The 27,676-nt window shown below is 38.5% G+C and overlaps 1 protein-coding gene across 3 annotated transcripts; it reads right to left on the reverse strand.

Annotated features, from left to right (window-relative positions):
* Positions 1-660: 660 nt before the first annotated feature.
* On the reverse strand, positions 661-27,554 carry RNMT (RNA guanine-7 methyltransferase). Of its 3 annotated transcripts, XR_014017368.1 has the most exons (12): positions 27,496-27,554; positions 24,605-25,063; positions 22,077-22,212; positions 18,593-18,718; positions 16,020-16,135; positions 14,782-14,963; positions 14,093-14,257; positions 10,768-10,885; positions 9,470-9,571; positions 8,713-8,788; positions 8,508-8,541; positions 5,328-5,374 (listed from the first exon to the last, which is right to left on the reverse strand). XR_014017368.1 is itself a non-coding variant. In XM_081252965.1 (11 exons), exons 2-11 carry the CDS (start codon positions 25,019-25,021, stop codon positions 5,337-5,339), a joined length of 1,434 nt encoding a protein of 477 aa, XP_081109091.1. In that variant the 5' UTR covers positions 25,022-25,063; positions 27,496-27,554; the 3' UTR covers positions 661-5,336. The 3 variants fall into 3 exon arrangements, 2 of the variants coding, with proteins under 2 accessions (XP_081109091.1, XP_081109092.1); XM_081252965.1 differs by lacking the exon at positions 8,713-8,788 and having other exon boundaries at positions 661-5,374; XM_081252966.1 differs by lacking the exons at positions 8,713-8,788; positions 27,496-27,554 and adding an exon at positions 27,110-27,465 and having other exon boundaries at positions 661-5,374.
* Between the last annotated feature and the right edge of the window lie 122 nt (positions 27,555-27,676).

The raw sequence follows: 27,676 nt of genomic DNA on the forward strand, positions 1-27,676 counted from the left end.
CCTTAAATCCTATTTCACATTATTAACAAAAATAAATTCAGTAAGATTTCTGATTTAAAAGTGAAAGGTAAAACAAAAAAGATTTTAGAAGAAAACACAGAAGAACGTCTTCATGATCCTGGTTGGAATATGCAAAGACTTCTTAAACAAAATATGCCGACTATAAAGGAGAACATTGGTAAATTGTATAGTAAAATTAAGAGCTTCTTTTCACCAAATATATTCTCACAATACGATACATTCAACAATGGATTCATATCCAGAATAAACATATTTTAAAAACCAACAAGTCAATACAAAAAAGATAGTCTACCCAATATAAAAATGGGCAAAACTTGAACAGATATTTCACAAGAGGACAAAGCCCAATAAGCATATGAAAAGTGCTCAATGTCATTAAGAATCAGTAAAATGAAAATTAAAGCCACAATGAGATACCACTATGTGACACTACTGAGCGTTGGTGAGAAGTGGGACAACTGGAACTTGGAAAACCTGTTGGGTAGAGTCCAATAAAGCTAAGCATGATGTCTGTACTATGACCCTGCAATTCTACTCCTAGGCAGAGAGGAGTACCTGTGCCCCAAAGTTCACGGACTAGAATATTTGAAGCAGTGCTATTAATAGTATTTCCCAAACTGGGAATGAACCAAACATCCATTGGATAAATAACACGTGGTTTATTCACGCAATGGAATACTATACAGCCATGAAAAAGAACCATGTACAAATACATGCAACAAAATTCTCATATACTGTCGACCAAATAAGCCAGTACAAAAGAATACATACTGTTTGATTCTTTTCATATAACATCCAAAAACAGACAAAAGTAACCTATGCTCTTAGAAGTTGAGATAGTGGTTACCCTTGGGAGGCAGCTACTGGAAGGGAGCAGGAGGAGCTTCTGTATTGTTTGATATGGGTGCTGACTATATGCGTGTTTTCCATTTGCGAAAAACACCAACTTTTTAATATATGTGTTACTCTTCAATAAAAAGTTAAAACAAAATAATGTGCCTCTGCCTGGATAATCAGCTCAGACTGAAGAGATGATTCCTCTCGCCATCCTCTCAACTATCTGCCAATCCCAAACAGTGTCAGCCCCTAACATACAAACTAGATTTGCTCTAGGTCTGGCTGCCAAAGGAGTAGGCCTACCAAAATGTGAAATCCCAGTTTAAACCTTTGCCTTCCTGCCTATGAATTATTCACTTACCCTCCTCCCTAGTACACTCAAGGGCCCTCCTGCTCTCTCTGCCCCAAATCCTTACTCAGGAGTAAATGCTCCTCTTAGGGAACATTTAAATAAGTATCAAAGTTTTGCACCCAAAGGATGGAGCTCCAATAGTTAATGTTTCCAGTTGCAGGGAGCGGATGAGCAAGGAGTCCTCTAGGCCTAACACCCTGGAGGCATGTAACGTGCAACTGGAGTGCAGGCCCGACCTGGGGGTTATGGGGTGTTCAAATCTTGGTTTTGCCTTGGGCAACTTTGTGTCCTCTCGACTTCTCATCATTAAAACAGGGATAATGGTGCTTACCTCATACAGTTGTTCTAAGGATCACATATAATACATTTAGAAAAGTGACTGACATAAGGGAAGAACTTAGTAAATGTTAGCTGTCAACATGGCTTTACCCAGGGTATACTGTCCCCAAGAACACATGGCCTAGGGTAAGTCTAGGTAGCAGAGGGCTTTGGAGCTCACCCAAGTCTTGCCAGGCAAACCCAGGAGAGTACTCCTGTGTGCCCTATACTTGTTAGGTAGTGCAGTGAGAAGCAGGCACACAGGCTCCAGGGCTAAATGGGAATGGAGCAGGAATTGGGAAGGACATGAGGTGGAAAAGAGTTGGCTGTCCCCCAGCCCCAGTCCCACGTATATCTGCTAAATAAGTCTATCATTAAATAAATGCATGCATCAGTCACTGTTATCGACTGCCTTCAAAGAATCAGAAATGCTGTTGTCAGAGGGTGAGAAATGAAGAAACTTCCTATCAGGTGTGTAGCATTTGATGTAACATCGACCAGGGAGGTGGTGATATCATACATCCATGCTTCCTGTTTGACCAAACGGCCATGGGCATTATGGTACAACTGTTATTACAGGGCCGTGGTCCCTGGGTCTGGCCTCTACTTTGAAAACCTGAGGTAGACAACAAAAAATCAGTTCCTATTAATCATGTTCAGTAGCTAGAATATTTACACTGGCAGTTCTTCCCCACAGGCAGATTTGCACAAGAAGCCAAATCCTCATTAGGATACTTGAAGACTTACCAAAATAACATAATGCAATAAACTAAGACAGGCTGAATAAATACCCAGAAGAGCTAAAGGGACTGCAGATCTGGACAGCTGACAGCTGACAATGCTTCTGTGGCCTCTCCTCTGCTGATCCACATCACTCCCACCTCCAAGCCCATCTCACTTGTACCCCTCTGCTCTGATGCCCTATAAATACTATCAATGTGAATTTAGGGAGCAATCATACTTCCTCAATTTCCAAGTTTGGGGAGGGGTAGGCTAGGAAACCCTGTACTGATAATCTACCTTTCAGAGTCATCACAAAGATTAGTTAATTTAAGTCACAGTCTCTAATCAATCCTTCTCTCTCTGAAGGCAAATTCCTCTGGGGAGTCACAGTGGAGTGGAGGCTTGGTGGCCCAAGTGCACAGTCACCACCCGCAGGTTAGGACACTCCCCTTAGAATGCAGTGGGAAACGGCCAGGTTCTCTCCCTTGTTTTATTGGATTCCAGGCCCAAAGAGTTCCATTTGTGTGCTCTCAGTTACACCACAACCAGCCAGGTTCCCAGCCCATTCCTCACGATTTCTTTCCACAAATGCTGTAGCTGATTCTCACTTCTACTTTCATCCTCAGAGGACAAACTGAAAATGCCCTTGAGCCACTTCCAAGAGCAGCTTACATCACTGGCTTGACAATGAAAAGCCATCCTACCTCTCCTAACAGTTTCCACTAGGCTTGGATAGAAAATCACCAAATATTTAGACTGCAGATGTGTGTGGAGGAATCCCACAAGCTTTTACCCTGGTGATGGCAGTTCTTCTTCAGTCACTGCCCAGACACCTAACTGCAACATGAGACGTCAGGGAGGAAGGGCAGAGAAGGCAACAAGGCCACCAAAGCTCGAAGGGCAATGGCTGGGATGCCGCACCCTCTGGTGAGGCTCCACACACCCCTCCACACATGCCAGCCCACTCAGACCAAGAGCCCACTCCAGCTCTCTGTGCACCTTTCTATCCACTAAAGGTCTGGGGACCCCACCTTCCTTTCGTCTTGGTTTTGCCATCACAAATTACTCCACCATTTGGGGATTCTTCTCTCTCCCAAATTACCCATGGAGTGGACAGAGCAGGAGGTTAAAAATATGCCTTATGACTTGCTTAGAATAAACTAAGACCATTACATGAGGACAGTGGTAGGAAATAACAGAGAAGTTTTTCATACTCTACCCGAACTATCACAATACTTTCTGGCACCTCCCCCAGAACTGAAATGAACCTAGGCATGTAACACCAAGAGCTCACCACCCCTACCTCCCCAGCACCAGCACCAAACCGCAGCTGGTGAATGGCAGCCACCAGGCCGAAGTGCTACTATTTATTTTCCCCAATGACTTATGGTGAACCACCACTAAGGCAAATTACCATTTTTGTAAACTAGTAACAGTCTGGAGATGGACAGATTGTGGAAGGAACAGAAGTTAGGTAACCTGTGTTGGTCTGCTAGAAGGTCTGCTACTCTAACACCATGAACAATCAACACACATAAACAAATTAAGAGACTACAGTTTTTTAACAAGTTCTCTGGATAATTATAGAAAGAAATGTCTTTTAAAACCATGCATGAAATAAGTGATTTTTAAAGGAGCATGTATAAATTGCTCTGCTTTGCTCTTTAAATTTTTCACTACATATAAAAAACTGGCAAGTTTTCTAAACGGTGATAAATTAAGGACAATTCACACTGGTGTCAGTTTCCGAAGAGTCACACAAGAAGCCAGAGCTGACAACTTTAAGGGTTCTAAAATGGCACATGCAAATGGGGATGAGACGCCAGACCCACTGTGCCAAGTACAACGTGGTGACAGAGGAGCAGGTACTGGTTGTTTCTGGGCCAAAGCGGGTAACGGATCTACAGCATGCAGCAACCGTAACCCAGACCCATCATCAGGGTGAATTCCTACAGCTTCCTTTATCACTGCGTTGCCGCCCGCTCCTCATCCGCCACCCCAACTGCAGTTCCATATATAAAGCTGAAGAAAATGTGCAAACAGGTTCACATAGGAGAGGTTCACCAAATGTTGAGAAAAGCACCTATGGCATTTTGGTTCAGTAAATATATGAATTACATCCTTGATAATTAGAAACATTAATTGCTATTGTAAGAAACTCTTAAGAGAAAGCTCCCCAAATCCAAAACAATTTTATGCTGGAATTTGAAATGTTCTATCTAGTTCTAAAACTGCATCATATTGGCAAATAAAGTAGTTATTATTTATAATGAAATTTAATAACTGGTTAAAATTCTAGGTAATTAACTTTTTTTTTTTTTTTTTTTTTTTTATTTTTTTTGCGGTAAGCGGGCCTCTCACTGTTGTGGCCTCTCCCGTTGCGGAGCACAGGCTCCGGATGCGCAGGCTCAGCAGCCATGGCTCATGGGCCCAGCCGCTCCGCGGCATATGGGATCCTCCCGGACCGGGGCACGAACCCGTATCCCCTGCATCGGCAGGCGGACTCCCAACCACTGCGCCACCAGGGAGGCCCTAGGTAATTAACTTTTATGACCATCTAAAATTTAGTTTTAAACTTATAATTTTAGCAATATATATTGAACACTTACATTCAATTGTACAGAACGCAATTAATTTAATCTTGAAAAACACTAACAAAACTAAGGAAATAAGCACACACACCTCCGAATCAGTACACTCTCTCACCAATTCTACAACTGCAATAAATTTAATACTGTAAATAAACACTGGACAAAGCAGATCACTGGCGAAAGAACTCAGAGGCTTTAACAAGTCATTTTATAATTTTTATGAGCTAAGAGAGTGGAGGCAAATGGAATTCTTAGAACATTACTTAAAAATAGATTTTTAAAGACAAAGGTCCTGACTCACTCTTATATACACACACAAAGTTCATCTGTCACAGACAGCAAATGTTGAATTTATACACTGTAGTTTCCAGCAGCATCCTGTACGTTGAGAATAATTAAATTAAACAAGGATGTCAGATCTATGGAAGATGGACCATTCAAATCTGTACAAGAAAGAACACAGCTGTTCTGGTGCTACTGCATATGTGATGTGCTCACTGCTGCTTCTCAAATGCAAAAACCAAGTAAATACCTGAAAAGAAAACAAATAAAAGTTAGAGCTTGGTTTCTCACATCCTCAGGGCAGCAATCTCGGTCTTGTTCATAATTTGGTGAAAATTCTCAAGCAGCTTTTGAAAAGGAAAAATTCCATTATTTCTAGGAGTTCTTCAATAATTTTGAGTCATACCTAGGCAGATATGGGATCATATCTGCTTACTTGAAAACAAATATCCACTTACTGTAATAGTGACATCACAGCCCTGGAGAAAACCAATTTAAGAGCTCTAAAAATCTCTACTGACCGTTTGAGGAAAAAAAAAAGTATAAAAGCAAAGAAAATGAAAACTGGAAAACCTTATGATTTAATTCTTTTTACCTGGAATAATTGCACTACTATGAGTGCAGGGGTAATCTAAGTTTGCTACTCAGGAGGGGAAAAAAACCCTAATAAAAATGGTAAGGAACACATATAATGTGCATGTTAAAATTCATCCAATTATCCAGTTGTTGTGTTGTAGGGCCTGGTAAGGAAAGTGAGCCAAAAGACACATGATAATCAACAGTCCCAGCCCCAAGAGCACGCTCCCTTAAGTAAGGTTTCCGGCTTTGATGTGTGTTCACTCAAAGACATCTAAATGCATCTATGGTTCCCCATTCTGAACCACACTGAAGTTCAAACTTATTATATCTTCTTTTAAGATACTGATAGATTTTATGATTATGAAAACGACTGAGAAGACAAATCCTCAAAACATCACAAAAATGTTCAGGGTGTTCACTAGAACATTCACCCAGCAAGTCGAGATAAGAAGCCATGTGACGAGGAGGCGTCGTCCCTTGGGTCAACTGTAGAACAGGGGACGGATGAAGGACAGCAGACCACATAAGGGCCTCCCAATCCTCAAGTCCTCGGCCTCTCCAACCCAGCCTGCACAGGAGCACCACGGCAGTCTCCCCTAACATCATTCTGGTCATGCTATTCTTTACTCATTCTCTAGCTCCCGAGTCTTTTAGGAGAAATAAATATGGCTGGCAGCAGAATACACAGATGGGGGGAAAATAGGCAGGGTGATCATCAACACTGGATTCTTCTTGAGCGGAAGGAAGCAGAGCAGCCTAAAGCACTCACTGGCAAGTCCTGAGGCTCAGGACAAGCCGGCATTGCTGAGCTTGCCGTACACTCCAAGTGCTCTTTCTGCAGCAAACCCTGCCAAACCCACCCCAAACACATCTATACCCACTGCAGATAACCTGGCAGTCCTGACCTGCCCGGATCTAGGGTCATATAAAACCAGTGCTTAATTCCAGATCAGCAATGAATAACTTTCTCTCCTTTCTAGCTCAAAAATTCTGGAAGTCTCACTAATTATATAAAATACCTTCTGTGCCAGCATTTCAACTGAGATTTAAACAAAAGAAACTTAAACCACTTCTAAAAGCAGATCAGCAACAATTCTCTTTTCTTCCACATTTAAAGCATCTTCTAGAGGAGCAGCAGGCTCTGGTAATACGAGCTAAATGATTAGACCAGTAGGAGTCTAAAATATAGCTTCTTAGACTGTGGCACCAGCCCACAAAGCCCTCCAGGTTAGAAAAATGTAATTCATCACAGAGCAGATGGACCCTGACACACTAATCCTGGCTGCCCTTTGGCCATTGTTCCTTTCCTATTGCTTTTCTCCTCTCTAACCCACCTCTTCTTCAACTGCCTGGGGGCATCTAATTCTTCACTTGTATATTACTGCTAAAGTCCATGTTTAATATAAAAATACAGTGCTGATCTGCAGCCAGCACCACCATCACGACCTTTGACCAAGGTCGTTCGGTTACACGGCACTTTGGGATTGGTGGGACATCTAAGGTAGCTGGCATATCTCCACTCCAGGGAAACCAAAGAAATGTGTCGGTTTCTGCACATATTTCTACGTTTGTCAGAGATTACGTCTCTAATATCTTCCAATCCCATTTCTACCAAGGTCACCAATATTCTGCAACTGGCTCAAAGTGCGCCTTCTTCCCTTTTCCTCTCTCTCCAATTCAGCAAGTCCTAAGAATTTTCCTTTCCGTGGGTGTCCATGAGGCCATGGCTGCGAGTGTGGAGCACCTGGGCTAGCTCTCTGACCTCGGCCAAGCTATTTGCCTGCTTTCCTATCTGTGAAAAGAAGACAGAATTAATAGCAGTCTACTGACAAAGCTGTGAGGATTAAATGAGGCATAACACAGGAAAAGTTTCGAACAGCGACTGGGCCCAAGCTAAACACTCAGTAATACCAACTATTATTATTTTCCAGATGCCACTAGTTTTTATTAAGCTCTCCTTCATCTGTTTTCCCCATTACAGGAACTTCAGCATGTAAAACAGTGTGCCCAGAAGTCACTTATTTATATCTGTTTCTTCTACTGGATAGTACACTTCTGGAAGGCAGAGAGGTAACATTTATTTTTTTATCCTCCAAAGCCCTTTCATAGATCTTTATGTAAGTTAATATTCAAAATGTTTATCAAATGGGTTATCTCTGATTACCTTTGATTTTTCCTTCAACATAATCAACAAATATTTAACCAAGGAGTGGGAACTACCTTTTAAGTTGTCAGGGCAACCATATAAGGGTATCACCATCCTGGCAGGGAGGCTCTGGGACTTCACAGACTGGCCAGGCCTCTGACCTCTCCTCCAAAGACAGGTGCCTCACTTCAGAATGTCTCCACATCATGGCTGTTCCCAACCACACACCCTCTAAAACATCCTGCTCAGTGCTGCTTCACTAAATGTTCTAGTATTTATTGTGACTTCACTGTCAATGCCAGAGAGGCCAGAACCAAATAAAATACACGGAACTGCTCCATAAGCCAAAATTTCCAGCAGAAATGTAAGGTAAAGACATCAAATACAGATGGCTTCATAGTAACAAGCAGACAATGAAAATGTTTAAGAATTCTCGTCAAAGTTTACGTTAAGGAACATCCTGCATATATTTTCTCTTGGCACAAAATAGCCGTGCAAGACAGGGAATTAGACATTTATAGGAATTTTGTGTATAACACAATCACCTCCTCACACAAATTAATATGTGTCAGAAAAATTCTGAAGTTTTCAGATTTTAACAATCACTTTGAAGCAATTTTTGAAAATGTCAGTAAATCTACACTGATGATATACTCACTTGTAGCTTCCCATTCTGATTTACTTAAGGTTCCCTAAAATTTAAAAAAAAGAAAGAAAATTTCAGATTGAATATGCAAGTACATATATACTTATTTTTCAATAATGGACAGAGTCTCCAAAACCCTAACTTCATTATAAATACACATACAATTTACTGTTAATATTATTGTGATCTGAATATAAAATAAATCAATGAGATTAACCTTTAATGCCATCTTCTCACCACTTTTGCGCTCCTGCCAATTCTCTAAACCACTGATTCTCAACCAAAGGGTGAATCTGCATACAAAGGGTATTCATGTGTAACTGGAAAAATTATCTAGCTTACATTTTTAACTTGGAAAATGGAAAAAGAAAAAAAGAGGCCTATCTTGAAACATCAAATAATACTGCAGGAGGGAGTAAGATTTTTGTGTTTTTACAAAGGAAATCACAAAATAAAGTATGTATCATACAAAGGAAATAAATTGTATTTAGTGATGTACTTGCTACTTTGCAAAGGCACTGAGTAACAAGATATACAGTGGTAAGTTTAGTAACTAATATAATTTTGAAGAAGTGATAATTATGTAGCATTCATAATTAAGGAAAATGTGAACTTCCACGTAGAAGTCAGAGAAAATGAAGATGTAATTTTTCCCCATCTAAGTTCATAAGCCCCTGAATTTTATCTATGGAACACCACGAGTCAGTAGTGTCCAGGTAAAGATGCAATGGTATAGCAAGAAAACTCTCAAGCCAAGCCTATAACTTTTCTCCCATCCTTATTTCCTCCATTCTCAGTTCGTTAGAGTACATTTTATTCTATATTCTACAGTTATAAAAAGTTATCACAACTTAGGGGAAACAGACTACTGTGTATCTGATTTGTAACTCAGTGAACTCAAGTATTATAAACCAGTGAAATAATTTCCTAAGTTTCCATTTTTCTATAAAGCAAGTTAAAAAATAAAAACTTACCAATGGCAACCTCACTTGACTGTTCTTCATGTACTTTACTGCATGTTCATAGTCATCTGCCTTCTCAGATGCAAGTTTGGAATTCTCATTTGCAGGATATGGCTAGGGAAGCAAGTGAAATTCCTAGTTGAGACATTACACTGAAATTTACAATTCAGAATTAAACACACAATCACTGAAATAAAATAATTAAGACAGTAATCTTTAAGTATTACTTCAGGAATACAAACTACACATACTTTTGGAATATGAAAAAAAAGGAGTGAAGGGAATCCTCTCTGAACAAAGCAGCTGCCATGGTCAACACTGAGCATGATCAGAGTATCTACAATCACAGAGAGTCTACACAGGGACTGAATAGCATCCTGAATTGCCACCAAGGACCACTGGCTGCAAACACCTTTACCCCCCTGACTCCTGGTCAAAGGCTTTTTCTGTTACGACTCTAAGCTGAAGGAAGTTATCAGAAGAGCTAAACATTCATTTGAACATTATGGTGACTTAGCAGCCATGGAAGTATGAACAGCAACTGGAAATAATACAAACAAAATGCTCAGTCAACAGAACCTTGGGAGTTCCAGAAGAGAAGGAAAATATCCAGCCTCCAATACAGGTCGTCTCCATATTTATATAAAATCTGAAGAAGGGCCTCAAAAAAATGCTGTTTTTAAAGGTATGCTGGACAAATGTCTATTCAAATTACTTTGAGCACTATTTTTAATCAATTTTAACATCTCTTTATACTATAAAGTGCTTTGTAACGCATGTAAATAAAAACAATGAATTACACACTCATGTAGTAACCATCTACTCTGTAAAGGTTATATACTCTTTTAATTCCTTTCTTTGCCCTGTTACAACAAACTAGCTAGCAAGGAACCACTTTAGATGTACATCTTCCTGAAGAATTTTTAAGGAACTGATCCAGGAATGTTTACTTTGCTATCTTCTTTTTCCCCTTTATAAGTATCCTACAGTAAGATCAGACATTAGAAATTTAGCTATGTGTTTGCTGTTTAAAAAAGTATTTAGTTTTTTGGACTTCCATAGTGGGGAGAGGCCAGGGTTCTGCTGAACATCCTACAGGGCACAGAGCAGCCCCAAATGCCAACAGTCCTGAGGCTGAGAACTCTTATGTTAAAGCTCTGTCCTAGGTGCTAAAGAGTCTAGAGTTGGCACCAATAAGCTGTGTAATTTATATAAATACTGAGTGTGTACATGGCCTTGAAAGAAATCTCAGAGACAGCCAAACAAGTTTACTATGACCTGGAATTTTTACACCTTTTCTAAATACTCACCTCCAGGGCCTGCATTCGTTTTAACAGCATTTTATTTTCACTGTTCTTAATCTTTTCCTCATAGAATTCCAGAAATGTTTTTTTGTAGACTAGTTTCATATTGTACTTCTTCGCCATTCTGTCCAAAAAAGATTATTTAATGAAAAGGCTTCCAAAATATTTGTAATTCCACACACAACAGTAACATCTTCTGGGCTTAACTAAAAACATTTACAAATTCACAAGAGGACCATGGAAAATGAGTGAAGGGCAATACACCACTGACCTGAAGGAAATGTGCAGTTAAATCTCACTGGATCACAGGGAACTCCAGTAACGTAACAGACAGGCCAGGAAATGAAATGAAAGGCTGTGAGATGGGGACCACAGGCTGTAAGGAACACTCTTCTACCAACTCCATTTCATTTGACTCGATCCCTCACAGTGGCATTGAAAATAGTGGCCAACTTCCTTCTTAAAATAGTCTCTTTCATCTACTGGATTCCCTGGCAAGACACACTATTAATTTTTGTTGTTGTTGTTGTTTGCGGTACGCGGGCCTCTCACTGTTGTGGCCTCTCCCGTTGCGGAGCACAGGCTCTGGACGCGCAGGCTCAGGGGCCATGGCTCACGGGCCCAGCTGCTCCGTGGCACGTGGGATCCTCCCAGACCGGGGCATGAACCCGTGTCCCCTGCATCGGCAGGTGGACTCCCAACCACTGCGCCACCAGGGAAGCCCCACACTATTAATTTTTATCCTACATCTTGAACTGCTTCTTCACAGTTTGTTTTACAGGTTTCTTTTCCCAACTTCCAAATGTCAGGGTTCTGAAAAGGGTGGCCCAGAACCTTGCTCGCTGTCACTCCCTGACACATACAGCTTGCCAACAGTAACGGTAGCTCAGTCCTGGCCTCTGTCACTGCACTGCTCCCTAGAAATGTCCACCAGGACTGTCACAGGCGTGCTCTAACTCTCCACCTCCAGGGCTGAATCCCACTAGCCTGTTCTTCTGCCAATCTCTGCTATTTCAGTAAATCCATCTAACGATCCACGCCTCCCCCTCTCTATGCCCAGTGTTCAGCACACCACCAGGTCCTCTCCATTTACCTATACAACATACTTCAAACAGGCCCACTTTTGACCACGTCACTCACCACCATCCTGCTCCAACACCATCACCACACAGCTGTACCACTTCGCTCATCTCGCTGCTATTCTTACCCTCCCTCAACCAATTTTCCAACTGCAGCCAGATTATGCTTTTAGCAGTGCACAGGTCATGTCCCTCCTTCACATCCTTCACTGGCTCTCCAGCACACTTAGGGCACAATTCAAAAGCCTTTAACATGGGCTCTAAGGCACTCATTTATACAGGAGTGCTGCCTCATCTTGAGCCAGCTGGGCCCTGATTTCTTAAGGCCCAGTCACAATGGCTTTCCTTCAGCTCCATGAACTAGCCAAGCTCTGTCCGTCGCACTTCGGGGCCTTCACCCATATCGGCCCTTACGCCTGGAACACTCTCCCTTCTGGTCTCCAACTGGCCAACTAGACAGCCTTTAGATGTTGACTTAAACATCACTTTTTCCAAGGTGGCTTCCTTAAATCCTCAATGACATTAGGTCTCCCTGTTATGCTTTGCGTGTGTATTTTTTCCCAGTGCATTTGCTGAAGTTGATTACTATGTAGCTGTAGACAACAAAAGGGAACCTGAGGATGATTTCAGGTAGCACAAAAGGAGGAGAGGAAGAAAGGGAAAAAGTCTGAAAGGGGACTTGTGAAGTGACAGATGAGGGGACAGAGTGAAGGAAACATTTGAGGGCCACTTGGATTTGCATGTAAGAGGCATACATAAGGCAGGAGTCCCTGTAATTAGCATTAGCCCTCCTTGGAAAGACCACATGAGTAAATATAAAAGCCTCTTCTATTCCAGGCAGTTCATTTTCTATCATAAATATCCAAAATGAGCCTTTACAAATGAAACCAAGCTTTAACCCTAAGAAATACCATAATTACAAAGAACTGAGACTCAATTTGACCAATCTGAATAGGTTTGCCATGTAAAATCTAATTAACGAAATGGCAGAAGGGCATCTCAAAATCCCTATGCATTTTCTGATTGTCTCCCTGAATGAATACCTGTCTTAATAAATAATTTTAAAAATTTTAAAATATTAAAGTGATACTTTATGACTTTATATGTTTATAACCATTAGGCAATATAAGCAGAAAAAATTGTTAGTGTTTGCCTAGCATTTTTTTTAAAAAACTTCCATTTTATTCTTTATCTTTTGGCGTATACTCAAATCACCAACTTTGTCAACCCAAAACACCAAGCTAACATACCAAATATATAAAACAACATACTAAAAACGCCTATTTTTTTCTTTCATAAAGTTGAAGAGTATAACATTTCCCCAAAGTTTGCTAACTATAAGGAAAATGTGATATAATTTTAACTTTATAGTTCATATTTATAAATTGTGCATAGTATTTTCCATGTTTAGTCACATACTACTTCATTTTCTCATATTATTGTATATAATTTTTATATATTGTAGACTCCTGAAAATCCTACACCCATAATTTTACAAGCTGCCTGAGACACAATTCAAATAATCACCAGCCAAAAATAAGTAAAAAAATAAAGCTCTTCCTCTTCCTCAGTTAATAAAGGCTTTGTTTTAAAAAGAAGGAGATGCAGTTTGGTCAGCTGTGACATGGCCTGCATTTAACTGGACTCTTCCACGTTCCCTATCAGGGAGACACCCAAGACCAAGAAAAGGCCTTGGGGCCTTACCTGAAACCCCAGTTTTCCCTGTGCCTGTGGTGTGCCAGGACTCCTAGGAATTCAGGTGCATGAGTGAATACATTCCTGAATCAGTACTTTATTATTGCCACTGCCCGTGAGACAGAGGCAATTTCATAAGCTATAGCGAAATATAAAACAACTTTTAACACCTATCTCTGTGAAAAGGAGGATCTCTACTTTGGGAAGACTCATTTTATGTTACCAAAGTACCAGCAGTTACTTAAAAATAAGTCTTTTGCTATTTATAGTGTCAGTTATTTTCTTCCACAACTTGCAGGCAACAGGCTCCCTTTCTTGCCTACAGGATGAAATAATTCCAGGAATAAAAGAAACTAAATGAGTAAGGCTGCAAGAGACCTATGCCACCAACCCTGGGTTTGAAGTTATTCTTTTTTTTTTTTTTTTTTTTAAATAAGGCTATACTTCTTCTTAGGATCCCACTTAAAATAAGAAACAAACATAAATACTGATTTTTTTTCCTTTTCTTTCTCTCTTACACAAAAAGAGAATAGTTAACAGATTAATGACATTCTTACTCATTTAGCAATGGAAAATAGACCAAGAATTCAGGGACATCCACAACACCTTCCAAGTTGAAGTCATATTTGCAGCCAAATAAAGGATAAGCTCCTTTCTTCTGAAATTTCACAGTATATATTTCATTTCCAAATGATTCTGTTTCTGAAGTTTCAAGGCGTCTTCTATAAAAGTTATCCCCAAACCAAAACAAAAAGATTAAATTTGTTATTAGGTCAAATTTATTTTGATCAGATTAAATATGGGAGGCGGACACACACGATGCAATTTTATAAAGATTAGCTTTTAATTGGATTTGAGCTACTTTTAAGAAGCAATACACTAAAAGGTCATTAACAATCTCACTAATAAAATTATGCTGGAAGTAGGTTTCACTATCATGACAGCTGGTTAAGTCCCAATGCCTCACATCTGATCTGGAGTTTGTCTAGCAATACCACCTCTGGCTTTTTGGCTGGAAGTAACATCAGTCTCCAACTTACACAGAAAGATGTTTTAAAGGTTCATCTGCAAATCTGACTTTTTAACTTAAAATTTGAGTATCTACTCAAATACATTATCAAAGTGCTCAGCCCTTATAAGATCAACACGGCATGTTCTATAAACTTTACTCCTAATAAACACTTGCTAGTCTAAAATAAGCTTACTTTTGAGTATTTTATAAACCACAAAATATAAAAGTACTTACATCAATTCAAAGCTATTGGGAGTGGTACCAATAAAATAGCCTCCAGGGCTCAGTCTCTCACATGCATTTCTGAGCATGACGTCAGCCTGCTCATAGGACTCGAATGAGTAATGGCAGACAAACTGACAACTGCAGATGTCAAAGCACATTTCTGGGTCACGAAACTTATCAATCAAAAGTTCCTGAAACAAATTAAAATGGGTCAAGACTTTGAAGTTGGCTGTGACATAAAAATTTAGTGAATTAATTTCTAGAATTAGGATCCTTAAAATAAAAGTACACATGACCTCCCACCAACCTACCCTTTCTCATTACATATCATAAAGATCATAATAAAAACGTTCTTTCTTTCTGATTCAATAGAATTTGATTCCCATTTTCATAGTAATTTTAAAAACTAGAGATTCTGAAATAATACTAAAAAATATATCAAACATGACATTTAAAGGAGTTGAACCTTTAACTGGCTTTACTTGAAAACTAAAGTAAAATGATGTTGAACAGTAACTTGGGTTTAAAAAAACCCACAAAGCTGGTCTTTGGGACATTTTTTACTTTTTAGGCTGTGCCATGCAGCTTGCGAGATCTTTAGTTCCCTGACCAGGGACTGAACCCAGGCTATGGCAGTGAAAGTACTGAGTCCTAACCACTGGACCACCAGGAAACTCCCTGGGACATCTTTTTAAAACGCAAAAGTGTTTTTAAAGGTTTCCAACTTTCTAGCACTTTTCCTTCCTCTTTCACAACTGCAAACAAAATGTGTAGGGTTACAGGTATCTGTAATAGTTCAATGAGCTAAGGAGTCAGAAAAGAAATGTTCAAGGGGGAACTTCCAACATTTCGAGTGCCTCTACAGTCTTGAACTTCAGCTGTTAAAGAGATTCGGAAACAGGTGTCACCAGACTCTGATATGTTGGGAAACCACCCAAACAAATTACAAGGTAAACAAAATGAAGTGCAGATCTATTTCAAAATACTAGAAAATAAATCGTGTCCAAACAGAGAAGCAACAAATGATTTCCAAAGTAAAAGTATAAAAAGCTAAAAATTCCCAGAAGTATTCACTGGGTCATTTAAGGAAATTTATCATTAATGGAATTTCTAGTTGAAACCAAAAATCTACATCCTAAAGATTTTTAATGTTTCAAAGCGAATTTTAAAAAAATGAGCTGATTTTTAAAGCAAACCATTTACTCATACTAAGAATATAAAAACAGACAAATTAGAAAAATACATACCTTTGAACAATCAGCAGTTATAAATTCTGCACTGAAAATATATTCATTATCACGACAACGATTTTTCATGTCCTCGTACCGTTGCTGACACTGTTTGACAGAAACATCAGCAATATCTGGAAGGGGGACGGGTATTAGTAATGTCAACAAAGGCCCACAGAGTTAAAACGGAAATGCAAATATGGCACAAATCTAGACTTCATCTCAACTTTTAAACTTTGGCAGGGAATCTAGCCTTAGAAAAGCAAAAAGGTTCTATTTCCTTCAAAACAAAAGACAAGAAAGTCTTTTGTTCCAATGGAAATGCCCTCTTATTTTTCAAAAGGAATTAACCACCTTCTCAATAGGTACTGACAACAGAAAAGTTCTACCATGATTTTTAAATGCTTATTCAAAGTTAAAAGCAGAAAGTTTAAATTCCAATTTGGATTATAAAACCTAACACTATACGCCCAGCTCTTTATAGTTTCTTAATAAAATGTTATTTGCCTTTTCCCAGTGTTGAGATTTGCACTGCAGGTACAAAAGCAATGGTGGGTACCTTGTCATGAATACAAGGTAGGGGCACCAATGGTACTGGTAATACTTGATATATTTTTCACTGCTATAAGCCAGCACAGAAAGAAAATAGGGGGAAAAAATCCAATTTCATTTAAGAATGTCCTTGATAAACAGTAAAAATTAATTTTATGAAATCTTCAAAACATTTCTGCTACCTAACAAAGTCTGCCTGAACAGGACTGGTGTGAGGGCACTGTAAGCTGTACTGCCCATTTTTTCACACAAAATTGTTTCACTTAAAGAACCACTGACAGACAAACTGGTTATTCAGACTTCGTAATTTGGCAGACCTTTTCTTCATAGTGAAAAAAATGAGCCTGCCATTTCATGAAAACTACGGACTGTATTTGTTACCAATGATAAATTTGAGCTTTCAAGTGAAAGCTCCAACTCTGACAAACTTGTATCTACCACCACCGGCTGGGCATCTTCCCAATACTTAAGACTTTTCTGATCGATGGTGATATTAAACAAATATGATTTCCTGATGTCAACATTTAGAAGATTTGCATAACTTTAGTGAACATTATTTTCCAAATATTACAAAATCTTGCAGGACGAAGTGCAAGATAGACCAGTGGATTTAAATATAACAGAACACAAAAAGTTCACCAATGTGGTTTCAGATTCCATGCTGTAACTAACCTTTAAAGGAACTACCACTTGTCGAATTTTGATGAATATCCTCAATTATCTGAAAAGGCTATTAAAATACTCCATTTCACAACTACTCATCAAATAAAATAACACATCAAAACATATTGATGCAGAAACAGATGTGAGAATCCAGTTGTGTTCTATTATTCCAGACTCTAAAGGAGTTTGCAAAAGTACTTTTAAAATGCCAGTCTTCTCACTACATTTTATCTGTAATAAATATTTTTTAAATTCTCGGTTTTAATTTCTATAATCAACAGATATAACCACATATGCAAAAACTTTCTGGGGTCCTCAATCATTTTTAAGAATGTATTGTGGTCATAAAACCAAAAACTTTGACAAGTGCCGATTTAGGCAATACTACAACACAGGTGGTGCTGGGCACTTCCCACAGGAAGGAACATGACATCATCTTGTCCCTCTTCAGGGTTAAGACTGACCAGCAGATTCAGGCACTTGATTCATCCAGTTAAGTTCCTATCAACTTTTCACCTAATAGCTTAGATCTATTATTTTACCAAGCGTGGAAAAATTTATTCATCATGATTTTTCAATAAAGAGGAATTTCTCTTTTCAACCATTTGGTTACCTTGAAACATGGTTTATACGGGGTTAGAGAAGATAAATACTCGCCACCTCCTCCCTTAGTTTATGAATTTCAGAATGAGTAAGTTTCCTTGCTCCCTCCATGTGTGAACAACGAGATTTTTTCCTTTATTTCATGTTTCAATCCACTGTAATCACTGTCTTTTTAAAATAATTAATTAATCAATTAATTAATTAATTAATCAATCTTGGCTGCGTTGGATCTTTGTTGCTGTGTGCGGGCTTTCTCTAGTTGCGGCCAGTGGGGGCTACTCTCCGTTGCAGTGCACAGGATTGTCATTGAGGTGGCTTCTCTTGTTGCAGAGCATGGGCTCTAGGTGTGCGGGGTTCAGTAGTTGTGGCGCACGGGCTTAGTTTTACTTGGTCTGCAGCATGTGGGATCTTACCAGACCAGGGCTAAAACCTGTGTCCCCTGCATCGGCAGGAGGATTCTTAACCACTGTGCCACCAGGGAAGTCCCCTGTAATCACTCTCTTTTTTAATGAAGAAACTATCCTATCTTTGACCAGTGAAAGCCTTTCCAAGTTTGTGCTTCAAACATGGAGTCCGACATGACTCCAATCATCCTTGTTTTTAACACCATCAGTAAAGTCTCATTACTCATTTTAGAAAACACCCATCTCATGCCTAGCCCCCAGACATCTTGTGGTGAGGTATTTTGTATTATGTCCATAATGAGATCTTTCTTATTTACATTTACCTGACAGACCACAAATTATTCTTTCCCATGCCATTATCTGTCTTACCAGTACAAACTAGCTTGTCAATTCTTCCCTTTTTCCACTTGAGCAAATCTCCACCTTTACCACATCCCAGGTCCAAAACAGTGATATCACGTTTTTTTTTCAGTCGCACCTTTTCTAAAAATTCTCCTAAAAGAGAAAATTAAGTCATAATAAATTATCTCTTCTCCATTTTTACTAAAGCATAAACTGTTACCCCTAATAACCTACTAACTTCTGCCTGACACGTACAGTAAGTCTCTTACATACAAACTAGACAACTTTCAAAGATGTGAATATGTGTTCATTATGTCCAATCACGTAAGTTAGTTCATGTGTCTGGCATACATTGTCACATGCACGCTCTACAAGTGGTTGTGCTTTTGTGTATTTTACGGTACAGTACTGTACAGAGTACAGTAGTACAGTATTATTTCAAGCCCCGAAGGTCCAGAAGCTAGTGTAAAAGCAGTGGTGATGTAGCTGGTACTGCTAAGAAGTGTGGGTTGTTGTAATGTACTACTGTACTTTTCAAGGAACTGTACTGTAAGATTAAAAATGTTTTCTTTATTTTGTGTTTGTTTTTTATGTATTATATGTGTGAGAAGTTATTATACCTATTACAGTATAGTACTATAAAGCAATCGTGTTAGTTGGGTACCCAGGCTAACTTTGCTGGCCTTACAAACAAATTGGACTTACGTACGTGCTCTCAGAACAAAACTCATTCTTGTGTAGGGGACTTAGTGTAATATAAACACATTCATTTATGTAATTAATTTATAACTTCTAGAAAATATTTCAAAATTTGACTAAGAGTTAATTAACTTGATCCTTCAGCATTAAAGATGAAAGAGTATGTGTCTGGTATTTTAGAAGCTAAGATAGGTTTTTGAAGGTTATTTTCAGAATTTGATTCAACATTAAATAGCAAACATTTTATTTTTTCTCTCTCATTTTATTAAAAAGAAGTTTAATAGTACAAAAAAGCCACATGACCTTGGTGGGTCAATAGCAAACATTTTAAATTCTAATTAATACAAGAATACCCAACACTTGCTCATGATAAGAAAAAAATTATTCATGATTTTTTGTAGTTCTCTTTCCAAAGCTAAGTGTTTAGCTTATTATACACGTAATAATTATGGGATCACAAGAGACCTTGATTTTGATAAAAGATGCCAAGCTTACCTCTAAACTAGTCAAAAAACTATACATACCTCTTAATTTTACCATCAACAGAATTCTTAAAAACTCTGAAATAAAAATGCAGTCTTGGGCTTCCCTGGTGGCGCAGTGGTTGAGAGTCAGCCTGCCGATGCAGGGGACACGGGTTCGTGCCCCGGTTCGGGAGGATCCCACATGCCGCGGAGCGGCTGGGCCCGTGAGCCATGGCCGCTGAGCCTGGCGTCCGGAGCCTGTGCTCCACAGGGGGAGAGGCCACAACAGTGAGAGGCCCACATACAGCCAAAAAAAAAAAAAAAAAAAAAAAAAAAAAAAAAAAAAAAAAAAAAAAAAAAAATGCAGTCTTTTATCCCAATCTACCAAATCACATTAAGATCCAACGAATAACATTAGCATGTCCCTTACATCAATAGCCAAATGGTTCAAACATTAGTTAAAGGCATATTAATATTCTTAGACAATGAAATATTCAGCAATTCTAAAATTGGATAAAATACTGAATCCTAGATCTACTCTTCCTGTCTTTATCATTCTGAGTTTAATGTTTTCTATTTCTTATGTGTACTATTTTGACTGCTAGAATATTCTGTATAAATACTTCTGCCTTTCACTGTCACAGAAGTACAAGTGTTCCATATTCAACTTTCTGCTATGAATCTTAAAAAAAAAACAGCATAAAATACGGAAAGAGTGAAAATAAGAATTATAAAATCTCTTTATTTTCACATAAGATTAATGAGAGGGAAAATCTTCATGAAACATTATTCAAAGATATCTTTATCACATTCAAGCATCGTACTCAACTATCACCTAGCTATAAGCAGCAACAAGGAAGCGAAAATAAATGACAAAGAATGGGTGTTGAGAAGAAAAAGAAATAAGGCAGCAAGGGAATTTGGCACAGGCCACACTGATTGCAGCAGGACCAGAAAGACAGGTGCAGATAGCAAGGCACCCATTGAGAGAGTTGCTGGAACAGCTGAAGAACAAATACTATCATAAATATGCTGAGAGATAAATTTTTGCTAAGTCTGACATACGTGTTTTTAAAAACTACTCGTTTCCCTGTTTATAAAAATAATACAACTAACGATGTGAAAAATAGTGCTGAACTTAAAAATATTTATTCAATGAATAAATACATGAGTAAACAACACATTAGGAAAAATACTCAATGATAACTTATCTGCATTACTGAGGATGAGGAAAGGAAGAGAAAAACTGAAAAGAAATTAGGAACAGCATCCAAAGATTACGAGTATAGAGTAAAAATGCCATAATAAGTAACCTAAAAATAAATAAATAAATAAATAAAAGAAGTTCATTTATTCATTTACCCTGGTTGACAAGTAGCAGTCAAATAAGTCTTATTTTTATAACAAAACAAAGAAAAATATTAAAATGTGTTCAAAATAATGAGTCTAGTTCCCACTCCTGACTTCTCAGAATGGATGATTTATCTTTTAAAATTACTAAATTATCGTTAAAACTAGTAGAAAGTAGCCATAATTAGCACTTTATTCTTTTCAGTGTAAATATGAAAGCATTCTCACTTTTTCTGAGGTTGGCTTTTAAGAAAACAAAAACAGAAACCAAAATTTTAAAAAAACCTTTTTATGAAAAACTTCAAAATCTACTGGCTTTTAAAAATTCTCTAATCTCAGGTAAGTGACTATTTAATGTACTTGATACACAAAGCAATAAATATATTCTGAATCATATTTCCTCCACTGACTTCCATTTTAATATCAAAGGTGAGTTTCCATAGATAAAATGCTGTCTATAAAGCTGAATGTCTTCATCAATCCTCAAAGTAAAGTTTATTTCTCCCCAGAAGAAAAAACAAGTTCAATGGACAATCAATACACATGATGACCTTTACCAACTCATTAAAGGCCTAGAGATAAAAAATCATGGCACTGCCCATTTTCTTGACCTAATGGAACCCAAATGTTTAATTCAACAATATATCATTGCTCCAAAACTATTAGAGTAAAATAGATTATTTAATAGCACTAGGTTAGCTTGATTCTAAATGTAAAAGCACACTGCCTTCTGAAAGCCTGATTAACTCATCAACTTAATATTAATTAAACACTCATTGCTATCTTATGTAGTCAATCGTAAGTAAATATAAAACGAATTTACCTAAAAGGCTTAGTTTCAGTTTTGGCTCCAGTTTTATAAAGCCAAGCTTTGATGATTAAATGAATAGTAACTAAAGACCTAGTAGCTTTGTGTATGATTAACCATTTGGGGAGTAAAAAATGAGACATAAGCTGAAATTAAAAATTCAAAACTATAAATCCAAAAACAAACATACCAATGAGGACACTTTTCATCCAATTATTAAAGTTTCTTAGGTAAAAAATTCTACTTTGGCTACGCTTCTCCAAACCAACTTCCTGGAGTTCATTGTAGTGAGCGGCCACTGCTGAGCTGTGTCCTTCTTCCAAGTTCTGAAAATAAAAGAATGGAATAAAATTAAGAAGCTGAACATGAAAAAAATTAGTCTAAAAGATCATCTGACCTATATACGGATAAAATACTACTGAAATTGGTAAACTTCATTAAGCAATGGCATAACCACAGAAATCCTAATTATAATCACATGGAAGATTTTCCCCTGTTCCCTATTTTTAAGAACATCTCCTGATTTAAAAAATTTTCATCTTGATTTTCATCTATAGAATTTTGGTGTTAATGTATTAATAAAATCAGTACTCTTCCAGAGTTCTGATTTATTCAATTCAGTAAAAGTCAGTGGATGAAGTTCCTACAAGAATATAAAATAGAAATAATACATTTATTATATTACTATAAAATTGTTGTGGGCATTAAGTGAGATAATATACACAAAGAGATGGGAACTCAACAGGCTATGTTCAGTGTCAGTGATTTCTATTATTTGCTATTAACCTAATTCAAGTTTCAATTTGTGCTCTCTATCTAAGACCCTAAGCATTCTGCAAAAATGCCAGGAAGGTAAAGGGCTTCAGATCCCCTCACTCCCCTGCTCAACCAAAGTGTTTCATCTGACATGTAAAATAGGTAAAAGGTTTAAGATTTTCACTTGAAAAAAGGGTTCCACTGCTAGTAAAAGTTTAAAAACTACATTTATGATACAAGCTCCTCTCTGTTACAAAGATTTGCATTCCACCAATGACAAACATGTTGGCTTATCTGCCACTTTCTTCCTGAGGAGTGATGGCAGAATTTTACTCATTCATTGAGTAATCCAGATCCCAACTCAGATCCCGCCACAATATAGTATTCCCAGATGAAAATGACTTGCTATCCCTTGCTTTATAATATTCTTGCTAAATACCAGGCTTAGCTAAAATTGTATGTAACTACCCTAATAAGAAGTGGAAACACCATAGTTTAAGGAGTTACATTAAGAGAAGAATGTAAAGCTGGGTATCATCTTGATATTTATCATTGTAAGTGATAATCTCAAATACTTCAGACACAAAAGAGATGAACACCTAATTACAAAGGAAAAAAAAGAGGATGAACACCTAACTAAAAGAAAAAAAAAGAGATGAACACCTAATTAAAAGGGGAAAAAAATGAACACCTAGTTAAAAGGGAAACAAAATTTAAAAATTAATTAGGAACACCTAATTAAATCTTCTGGACCTTACACTGTTGTGTTTTTGAAAGTACTAAGAAAAAGCAAACTATAAAAACTACCTTTCAAGTTTCTAGTCAAATAAGATAAAAATTATCTCATTAGCAGAAGTTGTACCTACATAGAAAATAACTAAATTACAAGAGTTAAAACCCTACTCTATCTTAAGACGATGTCTATTAAAAATAGAACATTCCTACAGATGGTCAAAAAGCACATGAAAAGATGCTCAACATCACTAATTATTAGAGAAATGCAAATCAAAACTACAATGAGGTATCACCTTACACAGGTCAGAATGGCCATCATCAAAAAGTCTACAAACAATAAATGCTGGAGAAGGTGTGGAGAAAAGGGAATCCTCGTACACTGTTGGTGGGAATGTAAACTGGTACAAACTGTACAACAACTATGGAGGTTCTTTAAAAAACTAAGGATAGAACTACCATATGATCCAGCAATCCCACTGCTGGGTATATATCCAAAGAAAACCAGAATTCGAAAAGATACATGCACCCTAATGTTCACTGCAGCACTATTTACAATAGCCAAGACATGGAAGCAACCTAAATGTCCATGACAGAGGAATGGATAAAGAAGATGTGGTACACATATACAGTGGAAAATTACTCAGCCATAAAAAAAAAAATGAAATAACGCCACTTGCAGCAATGTGGATGGACCTAGAGATTATCATACTAAGTGAAGTCAGTCAGTCAGAGAAAGACAAATATGATATCACTTATATGTGGAATCTAAAAAATGATACAAATGAACTTATTTACAACACAGAAATAGACTCACAGACTTGGAAAACAAATTTATGGTTACTGAAGGGGTAAGGTGGGAGGGAGGGATAAATTAGGAGTTTGGGATTAACATATACACACTACTATATATAATAATAGACAATCAACAAGGACCTACTGTACAGCACAGGGAACTCTACTCAATATTCTGTAATAACCTATATGGGAAAAGAATCTGAAAAAGAATGGATATATGTATATGTATAACTGAATCACTTTGCTGTATACCTGAAACTAACACAACATTGTAAATCAACTATACTCCAATATAAACTAAAAATTAAATTAAAAAATAGAACATTCTTAAGTTATTAAAACTATGTAAAAAAAAAGGTATAATTTCACAACTGCTCCAGATTTCAATCTGACAAATTCCATTATGAATAAAAGAAAATACGCTCAAAATACCTTTTGCTTTTCAGGAACATCTTCAAGTTCTATTTTTCTCCTTTTCTGAGTGCCATCTCCAGTAGGTTCATCTTCTGGAAAACCATCAGTTTCCATTCTTCTTTTCCTTGAAATGCCTTCATCATCACCAGAACCTTTTTCCTCTGGGGCAATATCAGCATCAAGTTTTCTTTTCTTGGATGGAGTGTCTTCCCCACAACTAGAACTTTCCTTTACAAGATCATCTTCAAACTCCAATTTTCTCTTTTTTGGTGTGTCTACTTGCCCGCAAGTAGGAGCCTTTTCAGAAAGCCCAGTCCCAGGAGAGGTTGTGTTTTCATTAACAATGAATGAAGATTCTGTTTCTGAATCTATTGATGTTTTTGCCTCTTCATGAGAGATCTTTTCACATTCCTCTGCTTTTGCAGAATTTTCCATTTTTGATTACTTAAATAGATGGTAAAACTTCATGAACTAACACTGGAATGGCAAAAATTTCATATTACTTGTAAACGTAATGCTAAGACTTTAAAAACAATTTAAACCAGAAACTAGCCATTTAATTTCAGCGATCAACTAAGAGTTTAAAAAACCTCATTAAGGGCTTCCCTGGTGGCGCAGTGGTTGAGAGTCCGCCTGCCGATGCAGGGGACACGGGTTCGTGCCCCGGTCTGGGAAGATCCCACATGCCGCGGAGCGGTTGGGCCCGTGGGCTGTGGCCGTTGAGCCTGCGCGTCCGGAGCCTGTGCTCCGCAACGGGAGAGGCCACAACAGTGAGAGGCCCACGTACAGCAAAAAAAAAAAAAAAAACCTCATTAAAGAATATTGAAAACAATATTGATATATATTGCATATGAATTTCTGAAAATGCTAATGTGGAAGTACTAATTATAATCCCGGAACACTTCTACAATCTTGTCCATAAAAGTCACCATTGGCATTAAAACTAACAAATTAAGTCGTGGTAAATGAAGTCGGTTCCATTTCTATCCTGATCCTTACCCTACAGCCTTGGTTCCCCATATGTGCGCTGGACACTATAACAAACTGATATGGGCACAGGAGAATATTTCAAAATTTAAGGCAAAGGTAGTGACATCTGACTTCTGGAAGATGTAGGGCATGGTTTTAACTGAGTAGATTGCACTACATTTCTTTAAATGACACCAGAACCTTGTGAAGCTGAGACTGGTGGTACCACAGAAAATCAGTGTAAAACAGGAAACGAAGTTGGTGTCAAATCCGATCTCAAGGCTTGAGAAGATATCCAGTACTCAACAGATGTACATATTCCACTAGTATGCATTCGTGGTTAGCTGAGAATTAAACACAATTTTTTTTCAATCTGTGCATTATTTTTAAAAACAAAGTTGTTAGGACACACTTATTAAATTTTCTGGACTAAGCTATTTAGTAAGGGAAACTGCTAGGTATTTCTTTCGGCCTAGGGACACTGAAAACCAAGAAGAGGAGAAGTCTGGGAACCTACAGTTGACTTCTAAAATCCTTACTTGGTAATGGGTGTCAGAATTAGGTAGAAAGTGAAGAAAGTAGAAATGGGTGGACAAGAAGTTTCAAGACCCAGCCTGCAACTTAATGACCATTAGTCTCTTTCGAATGTTCTTAGGCCTATGTGTGAAATGGGAGGGGGAGAAAAATAAGTGAGTTATTTATTGGACAGGAATTTATTAAGTCATTCAACAAGTTGAGTGAACGCCTACTACAGAGAAGCTCAATAAGACACTATGTGAATTAGTCTTTAAGAAGTTTTCAGCCGATATACTATTTAAATGTTAGGCTGTATTATTCAAACCAAATGGGAAAGAAAAAGCTAAAGTCCAAAAATCAGTGAGATTCAGCAAATTCAGAACCTGAAAATTATGAAGGCGGGGAGTGTTCCCTGTAAAGAAACAGAGTAAGAAATAAAGTCGCTTAATGGAATGGGTAAAGAACAAGTCACTCTAAACCGGGAAGGGTTTCAAGGGATATTAACTTTCACTACCCAAGGTTTGAGGTAACAAAATACCAAGACGTGCCAAAACAGAAAGAAATGAATCAGACAGAAAAAAATTACCCAGAAATGTAATTTTCTGAATACTGCTTAAAATGATTATCTAGTAAAACTATCCACCAAATTATCAAGTCCCTATCCTCTCCTCCCTACCATTTATTTCTTAATAAGGAAATAGAAACTGGTTTTAATTTCAAATAAACCAATGTAACCTATCCTTAGCTATAAATAACTTTAGCTGTAAATGTAATATCTAAATTCACTATTGGGAATAAAAATTAATTTTATTTATATTTGTCTGTGACATTTCCACAGATGAGATGGTCTAAAGACAAGTCGGTCAGAATAAACGACACGGATTTCCAAACGAACCCAGAGATGGATAAGACTGAGGCCGAGCGTCTAAGGTGAACAAAGAGTAAGGTCCAGACCCAAGAGGGCTGTCCTTCGGAACCCTCGAGGAAGAACTCAGGTACAGAGTCGACAGATACACAGATGCGCATGAACGACCACACCTGCATCTCGGTGACCTGCGCGGCAGTCACACCCGAGGTTTCACGGGAACCGCCGGCCCAGGGACTCGAGCTCAAGCCGGTGAGCTCCGCGTCCAACCCGCCGGTGGGCCGAGTCTCCTCGAGCCCGAGGACGCACTGATCTGCCCCGGCGCCGCCCGGCTCAGGTTCCAGTCCACTACGCAGGCCAGGCGGCCGGCCGCTCCGGCTCCGGCAGCCCGGCAGGCCTGAAGCCGCTCTAGGGCCTCTCGATCCCGGTCTGGCTCTGCGCGGAGGGGCGTCAGCGCCCACGGACCCGGTACGGCCAGCGGTCGAAGGGCCTCTTCCACCGGGGCGGCCGCGGCTCCACACAAAGAGTACGAAACCCAGAGGTGCAACTACACACTCACCATCCAGCCATCCGCGACTCTGTTTGCGGAAGCGGCTCCGCGCCACGCGCACGCTGTGACGCCACTTCCGGAGAGCGTGGGTCACGCGGCCCGGAACGCCGAGTCCCGGCGTGCCGCGCGCGCCGTGCTGAGGGCGCCGGCAAGAGCGGGTGCGAGCCAGTGGTTGGTGGTGCTGGTGTGT

The sequence above is a fragment of the Mesoplodon bidens genome (assembly GCF_964165515.1).
Source record: "Mesoplodon bidens genome assembly, chromosome: 13".
Lineage (NCBI taxonomy): Eukaryota > Metazoa > Chordata > Mammalia > Artiodactyla > Ziphiidae > Mesoplodon > Mesoplodon bidens.